Below are 16,920 nucleotides of genomic sequence, written 5' to 3' on the forward strand. Positions count from 1 at the left end.
TGTGATCTTGAAGTTTTTCACAACCCTATTTAGTTATATATTCCTGAATACATTACATTATTAGCCTAATCTTACACACAATACTTTATTCATTCATCCGTGCAGTAACCCATATACTTTTCTTAAATACATAATTGTGTATAGTATGGTATGTGTGTGTTCTGTTTCTGCTGCTCAGCAGGTGTTGGCCATCACCGGAGAAGCAGTATGGGATCATTAGACAGTGGAATGTCAGTTTCCTTCCAGCCAGCTAATGTCGATGGCGCATCAAGTAAAACTCCATCTCTCACCGATCAGGGTTTAAAATTAGTGACAAAGCGGCAATTTTATGTTGGAAACACAAGTGTCAAGAAAGATTATAAACAAGTTTTCTCAGAAAATGAGTCTCGCTCTGATAATTAGTCAGTATTATCATAAGTGTTTTCCTTCGTAGAAACCAGAAACAACAGCTTTCAAGCGACGCATTTATAAAGTGTTAAATAATAATTTTTTCTTCATAAATTGTTGTGCTACAAAAGAAACTCTCAATATGTATAAATTTCTAAGGATTTCTTTTATTTTCATCCTTTAAGTTCCTAATCAATTTATGTTTCTAGGTGTATACAGAGTTTTTTTTATATGATATGCACATTAACTGCTTATTGCAGAAAGGCACCAGTCACTTCTTATCCGGACATGTGATTAAATGGGAAAAATTCTGTAAATACTTGTAAAAGTGCTCTTGTTGATAATTTGTTTAGTTTAACCATTAGTTATGATTTTTTTCATCTATCACTATATAAAGATATTTTGACATGCCTCTCAGAGGTATGTTACTGTTAAAACATATTATTTTTATATAGATTTTATTTTTTTTGTATTAATGATAATTATTTTGTATATAAGAAAATTTATTTATTTTGTTTGTGTTAAAAAGAGTTACCAAAACCAAAAAACTGACACTTTACAATGCCAGTCAAATATTTTGATTGACTGTAGTGCAAGGAACAAAATAAACTGTACAGGAGAGTAAGAACTTATGTATGTCACTTGGTTATGAACGGGGAGGCTGACGATGATTGCCTAGTTTATTGTGAGCCCTAAACCACAAGCACTGACCCGGCATGTAAATCGTGAACCATGACTTGTCTGACCTCATCAGATAATAGTGTGTCAGTGTTCCCGGCCACTAAACACACACGAGAGGTTAAGGCTCTAGCTCACACACCATGTTGGTTAGTTCAGTTTCTTGTCTAAAGGCTATTCCTGTAAATGTATCACGGTTGCTTTCTTGAATTGTGTGTTTCATCAAAAAATTGTTTCCATCAGATATTTTTTAAGTATAATCTGATAGTGGTAAAAATTTATGTAGCTCTTCATAATTATGATTGCTTCACTTGCATGATATTTTACAGCTTGCAAAAAATGTTAAGTAAATATTTGGTAATAAAATCTGTGATGCAAAAGAGCTTTAGTAATAAATCAATATTAAAGGCCCGTAAACCAAAGAAATGTAATAAAACTGAAGTGATCAATAGGATGTGTGTGAATGAGCCTTAAGCACACAAACAGTTCTTGTTGTGCTTCATAAGCTTTCGGTGAAGATTCCTAGTCAAGCGAGAGACAGTGGATGAGAGTTATGAGCACCAAGATGAAGGAAAAATTACTAATGGCAAGGGATGTAATTTTACAAGGAAGATAATATTGAACCTTTTCAAAGATCAACTGTAGTAGCAACTTAATGAAATTTTTAGGATTGGCAAAACAAGCACTTGATTAAAGTGGTAAAAAATGTTAATTATGTAGCATATAATGGAACTATTTTTGTTAGTACAGTAGAATTTACTTTGAACCTGAAAGGACTAAGAATAAATTTTGAACTAACTGAAAATTCAAATTAAGGAAAGGAAAAAATAGATTTTTCTGTCAACTACTTCAATTTTTCAGAACCGTCCTTATTTGCTTCTACCAAAAGTGTTATTTGATTCTTACTGACATTGCAGTGCTCATTCTTAAAAGTCAGAATTTAGTCTTAAGTAAACTTGAAAACAGTACCGTTGCATTCGGGTGAAATGCAGTTGAGGATTGGAAAATGGGCATGATGGGACGGTCACATAATTATACGACTGGTGTTGAGCAACGTTAACACACATTAAAGGTATCTAACTTCTTACTGTTCAACTCTTGTCTGTCAAGCCAATCAGATGGTCGCAATGTGTTCTCAATTGTGTAACATGGTTATGCTGAACTGCCTGATATTACAAGCAAAATCATCATCAATATCATCATCATCATCATCATCATCATCATCATCATCATCATCATCATCATCATCATCATCATCATCATCATCATCGTCATCAACTGCTTCCAGCCTGTGGCCGGGTCAGCAAAGTAAAATGCCTCCATTTCCTTTGTTCCTCCACCATTCCTCATCCTTCACTTTACTCCAATCTTCTCCTCTCTCCTGCACTCCTTTAACTATCTGCTCTTCCCATCTCCTCCTTAATCTTCCTTGGGGTCTTTTTTCTGTGTACATTTTCGTAGGCAGCCTCTTTGTTTTCCATTCTCTGCACATGTCCCTACCATCTCATTCTTGCTTCTTCAATGATCTCCTTCAAATCTTGTACTCCTGCTCTTGCTTGTACAATCTCGTTCCTGATTTTTTCTCGCCTTGTAACTCTCAACATACTCCTCATATACTTCATTCCTATTGCTCTGATCTTCCCAGGATCTCTCTTGTCAACAGTCCAATTCTCTGCTCCATATGTAACTATGGGCACATAGTAGATGATGTACAACACTTGTTTGCACTTTAATAGCACCTCCCTCTTCCATACCAAATCTCTCACATCCTGTAGAATACATCCTCTTGTTGCCCTCGCCTTACCATTTCCTCCTTGTTTTTTTCCCCTCCCTGAAATACGTTTTCTAGATACTTAAAGGTTTCTATCTGTTTTAACTCAACACCATCTAATTGAATGCAACACCTAACTCCATTTTAGTTCCTTGTCATGACCATCACTTCACTCTTTGTAGTGCTCAATCTCGTGCCATACTTTCTCACTTTCTTTTCACCCCATACCATCAAATCATCAGCAAACAGCATGGCCTTCATCTTTCCTTCTCCGATATTTTTGTCCACTCTCTTCATAATGCTCTCCTAAACAATAATATTCAACAATGGGACAATGCACCACCCGGCTTCGCTTCTTCCATAGCTTGCCAAACACACTGTCTTTTCACACTGTCATATGCCTTCTACACATCCAGGAATAGCATCACTAGATCTTTCCCAAATTCATGTCTTCTCTCCATCAGTTGTCGAGTGGCAAAAATCAAGTCTATAGTAGACCTCCCTTCTCTAAACCCATGCTGCTCCTCACGCTATTTTCCTGCCATGCCCTTCCTTATCTTCTTTTCCAAGATCTTCTCATACACCTTTGCACAGTGGCACATCAGAATGATACCACTATAGTTCTCACATATTTTCCTGTCTTCTTTCTTAAACACTGGCACTATTACCCCTTTACTCCAGTCCTCTGGTATGTAGTTTTCTTTCCAAACACCCCTCATCGCTCAATACAGCCAATGAATTCATACTTCTCCTGCTGCTCTTATCATTTCTACTGTTAGCTCATCTATCCCTGGAGCTTTGCCATTCTTCATCCTTTTCAGTGCTTCCTCTACATCTTTCCATGTGATATCATCATCCAACTCAGAAAATACTTCCTGCTCATCTGTTTCTTCCTCATTCTCATTACCATCTAGATTTAGCAGCTTTTCAAAATAATTATTCTATAGTACTTTTCCTCTTCTTCCGTCTCCACCATTCAGTCAACAAATGTTAACAAATGTTAACAAATGACCACCGCATCACATAGTTGAACCCAAACAAAGTAATGTTTTTTTGCATTTTTCTTTACAACTTTTTTCTTGTGTGTTATCAGGATATATAGTTTTTTTTTTGTAGTCTTTCTCATCTTGCTTTTAGTGTCTTAGCATCCCATTCATTTCCTGTACATTTTATTGTTTGGATTTTTATTTTGTACCCCACTTGCTTTATCATTTATTCACACATTCTTCCACTCTTGGATGTTTTAGTTATTTAGTTATTTTGGTTCCCCCCCTTTTTTTTCCCCTTTATTGAACCTACGTTGGTGCATGAGCACCTTACTTACAATAGTATAAAATTTTTATACACTTTTGGGAAAGAGTTGATGTAGGACCAAACAAAAATATATTTGTACCCATAAATTTACCTAATGATTGATTTTTATGAGTCTCGTGAACAAAATTATCTATTTTTCTTGTAAGGAAATACTATTTTGTTTAAAGGGTTGAAGGTCTGCTCAGCGTATGGTCTCGCTACGGAAGTTAATAATGGGCGCCTCCATATGTAAAGAGCACACGGACCCGGAGACCCCTCTCAGGGTGTGATGTAGTCCGTGTGGGAGCGAGATTCTGACCCTCTTAGTTTTTTGAACATAACTTGCCAAGACCTGGCTCGCTCTCTGTGTCGGGCACGCTTGCACCTGTGTAAGACTCCAGTGGGCTCTTAGGGTGTCCCACACACCCACTAACAAGAGATGGTCGACACGTGGTCAGAAGAGATTTTTTCAGAATTTACACGCTCTCGTACACGTATTTACTTAATAAGCAGAGAAAAAGCCCCAAGGCACGCATTGGTTTACACACATGGCCACACAAAGATGTTAGGTAGTTGGTGATTAAAGACTCATTAAAGAGTTAATAAATCAATTATTTAAGCAGCCCACCGGCCGAGGTAAGCCCCGAGGACAAACGCAAATGGTTTGAAAGACTTAAATACATGACCGGAAACTACTTATCAGTACTGCAAGATTTGATGTACCGGGATGCTGGTGTGTGTACTCTCGGCCGGCGATGACGATGGACTGGAGCGAGAGGCATCGTTACGTTACTGCATTTACGTGCCAAGGGTTAGTGGGCAAAAGACACATAAAACACTTCTTGTGGCTTGGTTGCTTAATAACATATAGAAATTAATATTTTAGTGTTCAAATAAAGTCTGACTTCGGCTGGGCTCGGGAGTGCTTGGCGCCGTCTTAGTGTTGGGAGTATAATTATATAAAAATTACTAAACAAAACTTCTCGGCCGGTCCGCTGTAACACAAAACCTTTGGGACAAATTTAATAAAGGTTTACAATATAATTTAAGATTAATTAAGGGAGCACAGCACTGATGCTAGGGCGCCCTCTTGAGGTAGTTCGTGGTGCAGTGTTTGAACTCGCACAATTACATACGTGGGCGGTACGAATGCCGGGAAGCAGTGGTTAGGTGCGAGACAGGAAGAAACAGGGAGCGGTGTCTGACCAGGCTTAAAGTGTGAAGCCCCAGTCAATGTCAAGGTGAACATTGTTTAGTAAAATGATAACTAGTTATAATTAGGGGTGTGCGGGATCCCGACGCTTCGGGAAAAAAGTCGGGAATATAGGCTTCCCGAAATGCCGGGCGGGAATTTTATTACTCCCAAATTTTTTGGGAAATTGTTTAAAAATTTAAAAATGTTTACTAATCATGTGAAAATGTTTTCTATCAATTCAAACTGTTTTTACAACAATATTTTTTATGGATTTGTACATTTTTGAAGGGTTTCCGTACTATTTAAACGCAAAACATCTTTTAAACGTATGCCGATCGTAGCGACAGCTGTGGTGTGCAGTGAATTATGATAATCGTTTACACATATATAATTGGAATGTAAAAAACGTACATGGAGTATCTTAAATATTGTATGCGTTCATAAATATATTTCTTCTAGGGTACAAATTTGCAGATACGTGAATAGTCAGTTATATAACGTTATTGCCGTCACCATCGAATACTTAACCTAAAACCACTGTGTCCCCTTAGACACAAACAAAACACATGCGCAATCCAACCTTTTCGCCAAAGATATAAGAAATACTAGACTTGCGTTACATAACGAAGCGTAACCGTTCTCATTACTTGATATTAGTGGCGATGTAGAGAACTGTATTGGCACTTTGAAAAATATGAAATCACGTAGTTTTACACCACTGCTCACGAGTATCTAAACATCTATGATTTTGCTTTGGGAGAAAAAAATAGTTGTTTACTGTTTAGTTTGACGGGCTTTGTCGGCTGACGTTACATTATTAAGGCTTGTGCAAAGTATCTGTTCCTATTTTCGATGCCATTGTACATTAAAACAAACTAGCAGCCTACAAATAATAGATGTCGCAACCGATCATCTTGTTACTTGTACACCTAAAAGTGTTTAGAAGTATTTTGAACGTCTGACAGACAGTAAATCCCTGGCAAAGTATGTCTCATGTGAAAATTTTTTTTGAGATGCGAGCATGGTACGTCTGGCTATAAAAAAAGAATTTGAGGATGCTAAAAAATATAAAGTCGCCGCTGAAAAAAGGACAAGTGAAGCAGACAAAAGAAATAGCAGAAAAAAAAAAACAACTAACTTTGCAAGAAACGTTTAAATGGCCATCTTCTCATATTATAATTAAAATTTTGCTTTTTTTTTTTTTAATTTTTCCGATCCCGTCCCGTTTCCCGCGGGAATAATTTATTTTTCCCGAAAATTTCCCGCAGTACAAAAACCTATTCCCGCACACCCCTAGTTATAATGATATAGCCATTAAATATTTAAAAATTAATAAAAACCCACACTACAGCTAAGCCAAATTTCACTGTTTACAAGTAAATGAGTGTTTATTAATAAAAAGGTAACAGTAGGGTTTTATATCCCATGGTTTTGTGCAAAGGTGTAATGAGACAAGACATTCCAAGATTTTTATAGTATGCTTGGAACCACTTGGGTACTTACTTGGTGCTCATAATTGCGCCATGCCATGTTTTTAGTGAAAGAGTTATAATAGTTATTTTTATTGATGTGAAATTGGCTGTGCAAAAGTGCATATATAAGAAATGATTATAGGCCTAAAAAAGTAGGTGTTATTTCTTTATGAAATGGTTTTTTTTTAGGTGAAATACATAGGGTTTTTTTTTTTTTCAGGCTTGATGTGGCAATCATGGTTTTAAATGTTAATCAGAGCAAACAAAATCTTGTGAAATATATGTGAAAAATTATTACCAGATGCCAGTTTGCATCAATTATAATGAGAATGGAAGTAATTTATAAATCCCCTATTTACTGCTTTCTATGAGTTTCATATTTGGAGGTTACAGTTTAAATTCATCCAATATCAAATTTTTTTTCTTGCTATAAAAAAGTAACTATAAAATTATGCATGTAGAAAGGATTAAAAACTAATTTCAATAAATATTTTTTAACAATTATTGTTACATTATACTCCAATGTGATTTTAGTATTGAAGTTTTCTTTGTAAAAAATATTTTGGTTTTTATGAATGTGCCCAACACAATAGAGAAACAAAAAAATAGGGTTAAAATGTCTTAGCAACCAAATGAATTCAACTGGAATTTGAAGGAATAGTTACAATAATTAGTACAAATTCAATCAATGTTCTATACATATAACAAAATCATTTACTCAAGAAAATGAAAATTACATTAATGTAATTACATCAAAACTTTTTTCACATTTGTAATTGGCTAATTTAAAAAAAGTAGTGCAACCAAGGTGTCAGTCAATATCATTGAGTTAAAAAATGTGGGAAAACTACAAAAATAATGCCAGTTACGTATTTCAATAATGTAAATATATATTATAATAACGATACATTTTTATTATTGATATATAAAATATAATATAAAGAAGGAATTTAAATTAATTCCTTGCAATTGTTTCAAAAGCATCGTGAATAGCCACTTTAAATTTAAATGTTGAAATCAGCATTTTACATTTGAAAATGCCAAAAATAGTATTATTATAAACATTACAGCATTTGCTAATTTTTCAGTTCTCTAGTAATAATTAACCCAAAAGTGAGCTAAAACTTTATTGCAATCTGAAAAACATACCTGTAATGAAAACATGTGATAGTTATAAGAAAATGTTACATTTAGTACCTAAATTAATTATTTTAACAGCCAAGTGAGTTCCAACTATGTAAAATGATTGCAAGATATGGAGGTAAAAATAATTAACAACATGAAAATTAGCAAAATTTAAGTCATGGCACTAAACCAAAACCTTTAATGACCTTTATGTGTTTAACTAGTAATGATAAATTAAGACATTATTAATAAGGCAATATTTAAAAAAATAGGGCTTTTTAGGATTGCAGTTATAAATAAGAGATTTGATTGGAAAGTTTTAAGACTTGGCTTGTCATTTCAAAATGGCAGATCTCCTCCAAACTAGTCCCCTTCTGACTGAAAACATCAGCTCTACTTATGGAAGTATTCTTGGAAATCTTGATTCTTATGGAATTAAGAATCCTGTCTCTGTTTGCCTGAATGTCTTCAATCTAATAAAATTGATTCCCTTTCAGGGTAAGTTTCCATTTAGGAAACAGGTCAGTCAACAAAGCCAAATCAGGGAACTGGGGGTTGTGGAAGCAAGCACAGGAATGAAGAATTTGGCCTAAAATTCCCTGATGGAGAGAGCTCAAGCCTAGGCGTTTTCAGAGTGCACGACCTTTCTTCTGCACGTTTTCCCACAAACGCTCGAGGACACTGTTATAATATTCCTGGTTGACTGTCTGTCCACCAGAGGTACATTCATGATGCACAATACCGCAGAATCTAAAACACCACGAACATCGTCTTCTCATTAGACTGAATTTGTTATGTTTTTTTTCAGCTCAGACATTCATCCGCAAAAGCTTCTTTTACGAGTTCATAAGTAGCTTAATCTGATTTTATATTTTAAAACAAAATAACACACAACTCATTCTGTTTTTTTTCATCCATTTTACACAATCAATATTCTGCAGTGAACAGAAAACACTTCTTCACTCACCACAGTGACACACACTGCTGAATAAAAATATTGCGGTTATCTTGTCGTACCATGTCAAGGACAAAACACTTTGACACTCGCAGGCAAACCTAGAAAACCTAGTCCCTCCTATTGAGATGTGGTGGCACCTGTCTTTAAACTTTCCAAGCACACCGGGTGCTGATTAACATAAAAGTTAGCTAAACCACAATTGCAAATCTACTGACACAAAATTATTTTGGTGTTTATTATAAATCATTTCTTTGTAAAAAAATATCAATATATTAGGACATAGGTTTGTTCTAGTAAATATATAAAACAATTGCATGTGAAGCAGATATATGCCGACAGATAACAAGCTGAAGCTTACATTAGCACACCTGTTTAAGATGAAAGTGTTCCATAAGTCAGTGCATATCTGTAGTATAATAGTATAATATAAAACTAAATGTTATTTTTCAAATGTATGTTTCATCTAATTCCTTATCATATGATAAATAAAATATTTACTAAAGTTATTACTCCCCTGTCAATTAATGTGTGATACATTCATTTTAGTGAATAGTTAGTGGATGTTAGGGTATGTGTGTATGTGTAAATAGTTTTTAAAATTAAAAGGAGGTGTTTTACTTTGCAAACTTTCTGCAGAACAGCTTATGGCAACAGGATTTAGTGCTGCCTTGCTACTCATTAGCTATTAGTTAAGAGTTATGCCAGATTGGGCAAAGACCCATCTCGATCTTGATGTCACGAGATTCCTCATTCATTCATTACCACTGGTCTAGCTTACTAGACAAGCCATGCTATAGTTTTTTGAGCACTATCGCTGAGAAGGTATGATAGAAAATAAACCACCTTATTAAATTTCCATAGTTACCCTCCTTTGTGCAGAAAATTTGATGGTCAAGTTACATTTGCATTCTCATCTGCACTCTCAAAATACCAGTAATTAGGTATTAATTTTTTCAGACTTTATTTTGCACAGTTTCAATGCTTCAACATTTTTCTTTATTTCCCAAATTTATTATTAAATCTATTCTACATTTTCTAATGATGTGTGTTTTAAAGATAATTAAGTAATTTTTCACAAAAATAACATCAAATAAAGCTGTTGTACACTGCAGAAAAGTATCCAAAACCATTATAAAATGCCTGCCTACTCAACATACAGTTGGAACTAAAGGGCATCCCCGCTGCGACCAACTATGCCTGTAGTCTTATCTCATGAACAGTCCTTTTTCTTTCGACAGCTAGTGAGTAGTAATGCTCAACCAAAAAAAAACTTACATTTCACGTTGAAACTTTGTATCAGCCGACTATGAGCCAGTGAAATGTTGTTGGTAGCCTTGCCAATCCTGTTTACCTCTAATGACTTACAACATACCATTGAGGTCTACGTGACTGCAAATGAATCCTTAGAGTAGTATAAATAAAACTTTGTAATAAAGCAACTATTGCTGTTTCAATTCAAATAATTTTTTTTTCTTTGTAATCTTCTAGCAGACTTTAATTTGTGGCCCCTGGTGAAGCATTAGTAAATATTTTCCATGTAGTCCCAGTTTTTGCTTGTAATAAGCTAACATAAGTTTACATTAATGAAATAATAAAATAATCAGCTTGTTTTAATACAAAGTTACAGAGCTGATCATGTGTTGAGAGAGATTTACGCGTACTGAAGTAAGATACTATGACATAAATACAAGTCTTTTATGTCGGGATTGTGATTAGGTCATTTTGTATAATAGTATTAATTTTTAAAGTTAATAATTTGTATCCATCAGAAAGCCTGTAAGGATGTGTTAAGTGTAACTGACTCAGTATTAGTTCAAACATTTTTTTCTTGAAGTATAGAATGTAGTTATTTCTATGAAACTACCATTGCTTTCAAGGTTGAGCCACGTCAAGTGGTAGACTGTGGCGATGTTTAGCTCTGCATTACAGCAAGTATCTTCAGGGTTGAGAAATCAAGTGATAGCTAGAAAGAAGTAAGGTTCTATATATAGACTACTTTCTTGTTTAATGAAGTTGTACCGGTATATTTTGTATTAAAGAATTATAAGCTTATGTTCCCTAATAACATCTATTAATAGAATCAATTAATGTATTCCTTAGAACTGTACGGACAGTTATGCATCATATTTTTTTGATCTAAATCAAATGTATACCTATTAAGATTTCGCTTGAAAATGAGTATTTTGTTGTGTTCAGGGAAAAACTTGGTTTTATTCTACAAAATGAGTTACACACAAAATATCACTTAAGAAGGGTTGCAAACACCATTCCCTGAAATGCAATTTAATTAAATTTTTCATCCTAATTATAATAAATAGAGCTCAGATAATACAGAACCCCCAAAAAATATAGGAATGGTTGGAAACTTAGCTTAAAGTGTGAAAGAATCATTATTTATGCTATTGTATTAGATTCTGTATATGTTCTTTTAACATTTTTTATCCACTACAATTTTATGCCATAGCCACTAATATTATTTTTAATATTCTGAGCAGGTGTTGGCAGTCAAACTGTAAACAAACTACTTCACAGAATGGTCAGATAAGTGCATTATTTTTGGGATGGCTTATATAAATGACGTAGAAAAAAAGTTGCTCTATGACCGGAAATTTAAGTCTGCCTTGAAAGAACTTGAATTTGAAGTCAACATGTATTCTGGAGCCTTTCAGTGCAATAAGAATTCAATTTGTGTTGAGTAAAACTCATTTTAATAAAAATAAATACATATTGAGAAATACAAATGTACTCTATAGCTAAGCTAGACCTTAAAAACCATAAAGTTATAACTATTATAAAATTGTAGTTACTTGACAAAAAAATATGTTGTGTTTGTATTAAATCCATTGTATTTTTTGTTGTACGTACAATAATAATACTGTATGCATGTGTCTCGTATAACAATAAACTAGATTTTAAAAATACTTAATAAAATGTTAATTTAACATTGTAATACAGGTATGCATTAATAATAATAATAATAATAATAATGCCCATCTAAAATAAATATTAAAAACATTACTTAAATTAAGAATTACATTGTCAAATAGCTGTTTTTTTTTTTAACTCCACAAAGTGTTGTCTGTTTTTACATGTGTGTGTGTGTTAATTAAATGCTCAACACTATTACCGTGAAAGGGTAAATATCTCAAAGCCGTGAAAATTACTTTTAAATGCAGTTTGTGCACAATGGTGATCTAATGCTTCTCTAAAAATGATATATGAAAAACAAATATAAATATAAAATTACAATCATAATTCCTTTATTCATATTTTATCATATGAATTGTATTAAAAATATCTTAGGTATTATTTCACAAAATTGTGCTTTTTACATGCCAGTGGTCACATGGTTGGTACATGTGGAGAAATTTCCTTACACAATGTTTTTTCAGCTCCATTTTGGTATCATTCAATATTATAGGTAATGATGATTGTGTTTTATGTAATACTCATAACTTTTTATGTATTTTTTTTTTGTATTTCACTAGTCTACGAGCTTATAAATACAATTCATTGATCTGAAAAAAGGAAACAATAAAGGAGCTGTAATGAATTAAGCATTTGCAAGTTTAATAATTGTAACCTATCAAGTAAAGTATCCATCCATGTCAATGTAATAAAACAATAAAAATAAAGACTAGCATTTAACACAGTTTTCATGTAAGTTAAATGATACAGGATATTATATGAATTGGTCAGAAAACCCAATTGTCAGTCTTATGAAAAAAAATATATATAAATCAGGTTGTTAAAAATAACATGTTTACAAGCTTGTTTAACACTAACTCAACTAGGGGGAGAGAACCAAAATTTAGAATTAAGATGTTAAATAAAAAACATATTAATAAAGTGTGAGGAAAATCATCATATAGTAAATATTGATGGGTTAATGAAATGCAGAATTATAAAATGGAACATCACCAAAACTTAATGCATTGTACTCCATTGAACCACATATGTGTGTGTCTATTGTAGTAGTTTTTAGATTATTCTTGTTAAGGTGTATCAAATTTTCTAATAAAATACTTGTAACTATCGCAAAACATATTTTCTTTTTATGTATATTCTCAACTTTCGCGTGGATTTTTTTTTCAACAATGTTAACAATGGATTTGTCCAGATTAATCATTCCTGATTTGTGTAAAGCATATTTATTCATTCATAGTGTTTGGAGTAAATCAGCACCTTAAATTAATCACATTATCAGTGACTTAAGTTGAGTTTTTTTGCTGCATTTAGGATATAATTTACCTGTCCTTTTATGAGTGGTTACAGAATTGGCTTTAGTAATATTTGTTTCAGATTTTGTGTCGACACAATTTTGTGATTGCTTGCATGTGTGAATCTATGAGAGCAATTTTTTATATATACGTAATGTTCTTGCAAAATAAACTCTGTCTAAACAACTTCATATTTATTTTACAGCTTTTAACCAATTACTGGAAGTAGCTGATATTGTAATTATTATAATCATCAAATTTCATATCAACAGAGCTTTCATTTTGGAGGAACAAAAAAATAAATTACACTATTTCCCTGATTTAATAACTGCATCCATAAACACTACTTTTTTCTTATGCATTTTTTTGTGGCCTGCAATTTATTTATTTTCACACTATTTAGAACATTTAAATTACAAAGATAATTAAAATGAATGATTTCCATTACCAAACATGAATTTAAAACAAACAGATAGGCAGCATGAACAAATAAACAGCCACGGGACATAATGACATCTGTAATTATTTTTCAAAAATAATAACACCAATTTTTCCACAATAAGCTACAGAAAATAAAAAAATTGGACTAACAAGTGAATGACAGCCATTTCATTATAGGTTATCTATGATACGTACAGTAATAACCAACAAGTTACTAGTACAAATATTTTCATGACACTCATACACAATGATCATACTCAGAAAACATGTAATTTTATTGACGCACCTTTGCTCTCACTAAGAACTGGTGTAAGTTATGTTATTGACAAATAACTTGCTTTCCTACATGTATTTAAAAGAAGTATCTTACAAAAGAAGACTTTTAACTTATGATTCAGTTTTTACCTCTTTGTTTTGTACACTTTGCCCTAAGTGAGACATCCTCACACTTCCATTGCTCTTGCTTAAACAACAATGATGGCCGTCTTATGTCACAAACTCACAGCCAATAGTGAGTAATTTTATATGTTTACTGCGAGGTTCAAAAATTTAACATATTCAACATGTAATATAATGGAAACTAAAGTGTGCATGAAAATAAATTTTTAATGGCTGTATTATACTAATTGATTATTTAAATTGATTTTCTGGGAATCATCCCTATTGTCCACTTCGAATTAACTTCAGGAATTTGCTTCCTCTTTTATATCTCTGCAATACTTAAACTGTACCATCACTTTACCATGAGTATGTTACTCTTTTAAAAGCTATCAAACTCTTATCAGTGATCAGACTTATTTACTTCCATGTCTCCTTTCTGCGCATAGTCAGTTTTTAGCCGTCACCTAAAAGTTTTATTTATTGTACATAATGTTGCTCAATCCACATTTAATAAACCAAATAGGTACTAAAGGAACATCTGTTCTAAGCACTATTAAAAAGACACAAATACATTTCTTTTGCTTTCACCCCAATCAGATAATGGTGCCAATACATTTTGCCCAAATTGGTAAACTATAGTGATTCAAATAATATTTACTGAAATAAATGCTTCTATTCTCCTGATGGATTACAATTTCACTTAACCTCTTCAATTGAAGCCTGAGTAATTTTTTTTCTGACTGGCTGCCAACAAATTGGATGAAAATTGATAACATTGGGGTAAGTTACGGCCTAACAGCTGCGTTTTACTGGGAGTCTAATGTATGTAGCAATACATAACTTAAAAAATAATCAATTATCAAAATTTTACTACAAAAACCATTTTATTTTTATGCCTCTGTAAAATAACCTTAAGATGAGGATTTCATCCTTATTGTCAGTCTCTACTAAACATTATTTTTAAAAGCTTCAAACAAAAAAAAATGTGTTAATACTGGTTGCTTAACACTTCACTTTACTTCAGGAGTAAGTTACAAAATTTTTATTTCTTAAAAAACATTTATATGGCAAAACTAAAACTAAAACATCTGTAATGGTCTAGTACCATATGACCTATATTTACTTTAAACCTTTTTTTAATTCATGGATTTAAACTCTACTTGGAAATTTGTAATTTTTTTTTTTGTTGCCTATATAATGTCTGCAATAACTTCTCCAATATAAACTTAAAAAAATAACTTACAGGGTTTGAAAGTTTGTATTTACTGTCTTTTATAAAAAATAACATGATAAATACATTGAGTTCAACAATTTAATTTTTTTTATCAAATATTTCATTTTAAACCAATTTCATAACTGGTTTGAACAAAAATTTATATTAATTGTTAATCATCAGTTTCTCCACACAAAATAATTCATGAAATCCTTAATTTTAAATTCTCTGTAGGTCAAAATTTATTTAATATAGTACTTTCAAAAACATATACTGTACATAGGCTACTTAGTTCCAATGTTTTAACTTCTTTATGTAACTTATGTGTATTAATGTTTTGGTTCCAACAAATTTCCATAAGTATTTTGAATATCCTGAATTATTTGTTATTTTACAAGAAAACTTTACTCATCTTTCAGGAATCAATAATTTGATATTCCACCAAATTTTAATTTCTGGTAGTTTATTTTACCTGTGTTCATTAAATATCATTCACTGAGTCTTGCATACTTTGAGGAAAAGAGAACTGATTAAATTATTGAAAAAAAATTTAATTAGTTTAGCAAAAAATAGGCCATTTAGTTTTGGTTTTCCTTTGGAAATACATTTAAAAATTAAAAATTGGAGTACATTGACAACAGGCACAGTTAAAGTAGCTTTGGATTTTTTTGATATTGTTGATGTTTTTCATTTCTCTGTTATGTAATGTGTGTTGTGTTTTTTACTCAAATTATTTTAACACAGTGTTCAGTTTTTTTCACCCATGTCTATTTGATGCTATGATCTCAGTTGTTCTCTATATCAGTGTTTTTTCATGTGATTTTTTATTTGGTGGACTTTGTTAGCTCTTTTATTATTTTTCATGTTTGGCCATGGAAATCATAAATTTAAATTCATTGCTAATAAACCTAGTAATTTAGCACTGTGTTGGGAAGTGATATGTCATTTTAGCATCACTGTAGTCCAGTAAATTAAACTACGTGAGCCCATTGTGCTGTGTATTCTCATTACCATTGTATTGATTATAGTTGAATGAAATTGATGCTGAGGAGAACATGTTTCACAACCTTATTTACAACTGTGTTAATATAGCTAGTCTTTTCATATGCTGTAACTTTATTTTCTTTCTCATTATGAATATTACCAAAATTGTATTTTGAAATATTTTGTAATCAAGACATAAAGTGTGTGTATTTCAGCTAAACACAAAAAACATCTAACTTTCAATGTATGTTGGTGAATAAAACTTAAATGTTAATAGTAATTAACTAATTTTTTTCAACTTAAAACAAATTTAAGAATGTTTACAAAGTTACTGTGTTTTATTGCATAATTGTCACCTATTTTATGCTAAAATAAAGTTTTAAAAGTAGGTGTGCGACTTTTTTTTTGCGAGACAAGCATTTTTGTTGATGTTTTTCATGAAAACAAAAAAATATTGCAGTAAAAGTACGGTTAATTACAGTACATTAATTAGTCATGCAACAAAAGCTATTTTGTTAAACTTAAAATAGAAAAACTTAAAACGTGAGCTGGAAATAACAAAATGTTCCCATAAGTATCGTTGTAATGCACACTATTGAGCCATTGTTCTATGCTATCCTTACACCCCCAGAGTTGGCAACACACTGACACAATTTCCCATAGTTCACATCATTCTTACTAAATTTAAATGTGTATTCTTGTGAACAATTAAAAAATAATTTCACAAAAAATCGCGACTACTTCTCACGACAGTTAATTTTCATAATAAGTTTTAATTGCTCGTAGATTTTATTTGTAGTGA

General features: G+C 32.2%; 1 protein-coding gene across 11 annotated transcripts in view; it reads left to right on the plus strand.

The window, feature by feature from the left end:
* The window catches only part of LOC134529876 (IQ motif and SEC7 domain-containing protein 1), a 127,343-nt gene extending 110,837 nt beyond the window's left edge, over nt 1-16,506 (plus strand). For 6 of the 11 annotated variants that reach the window (XM_063364420.1, XM_063364423.1, XM_063364424.1 and 3 more), the window contains one exon: nt 179-16,506. In XM_063364420.1, the coding sequence (XP_063220490.1) occupies nt 179-402 (224 nt within the window). In that variant the 3' untranslated portion in view covers nt 403-16,506. The remainder of the gene's footprint in view (nt 1-178) is intronic. The other 5 variants (XR_010074730.1, XR_010074729.1, XR_010074731.1 and 2 more) reach the window with 5 other exon arrangements.
* Nucleotides 16,507-16,920: the final 414 nt, after the last annotated feature.

The sequence above is a fragment of the Bacillus rossius genome, chromosome 2 (assembly GCF_032445375.1).
Source record: "Bacillus rossius redtenbacheri isolate Brsri chromosome 2, Brsri_v3, whole genome shotgun sequence".
In the NCBI taxonomy this organism is placed as follows: domain Eukaryota; kingdom Metazoa; phylum Arthropoda; class Insecta; order Phasmatodea; family Bacillidae; genus Bacillus; species Bacillus rossius.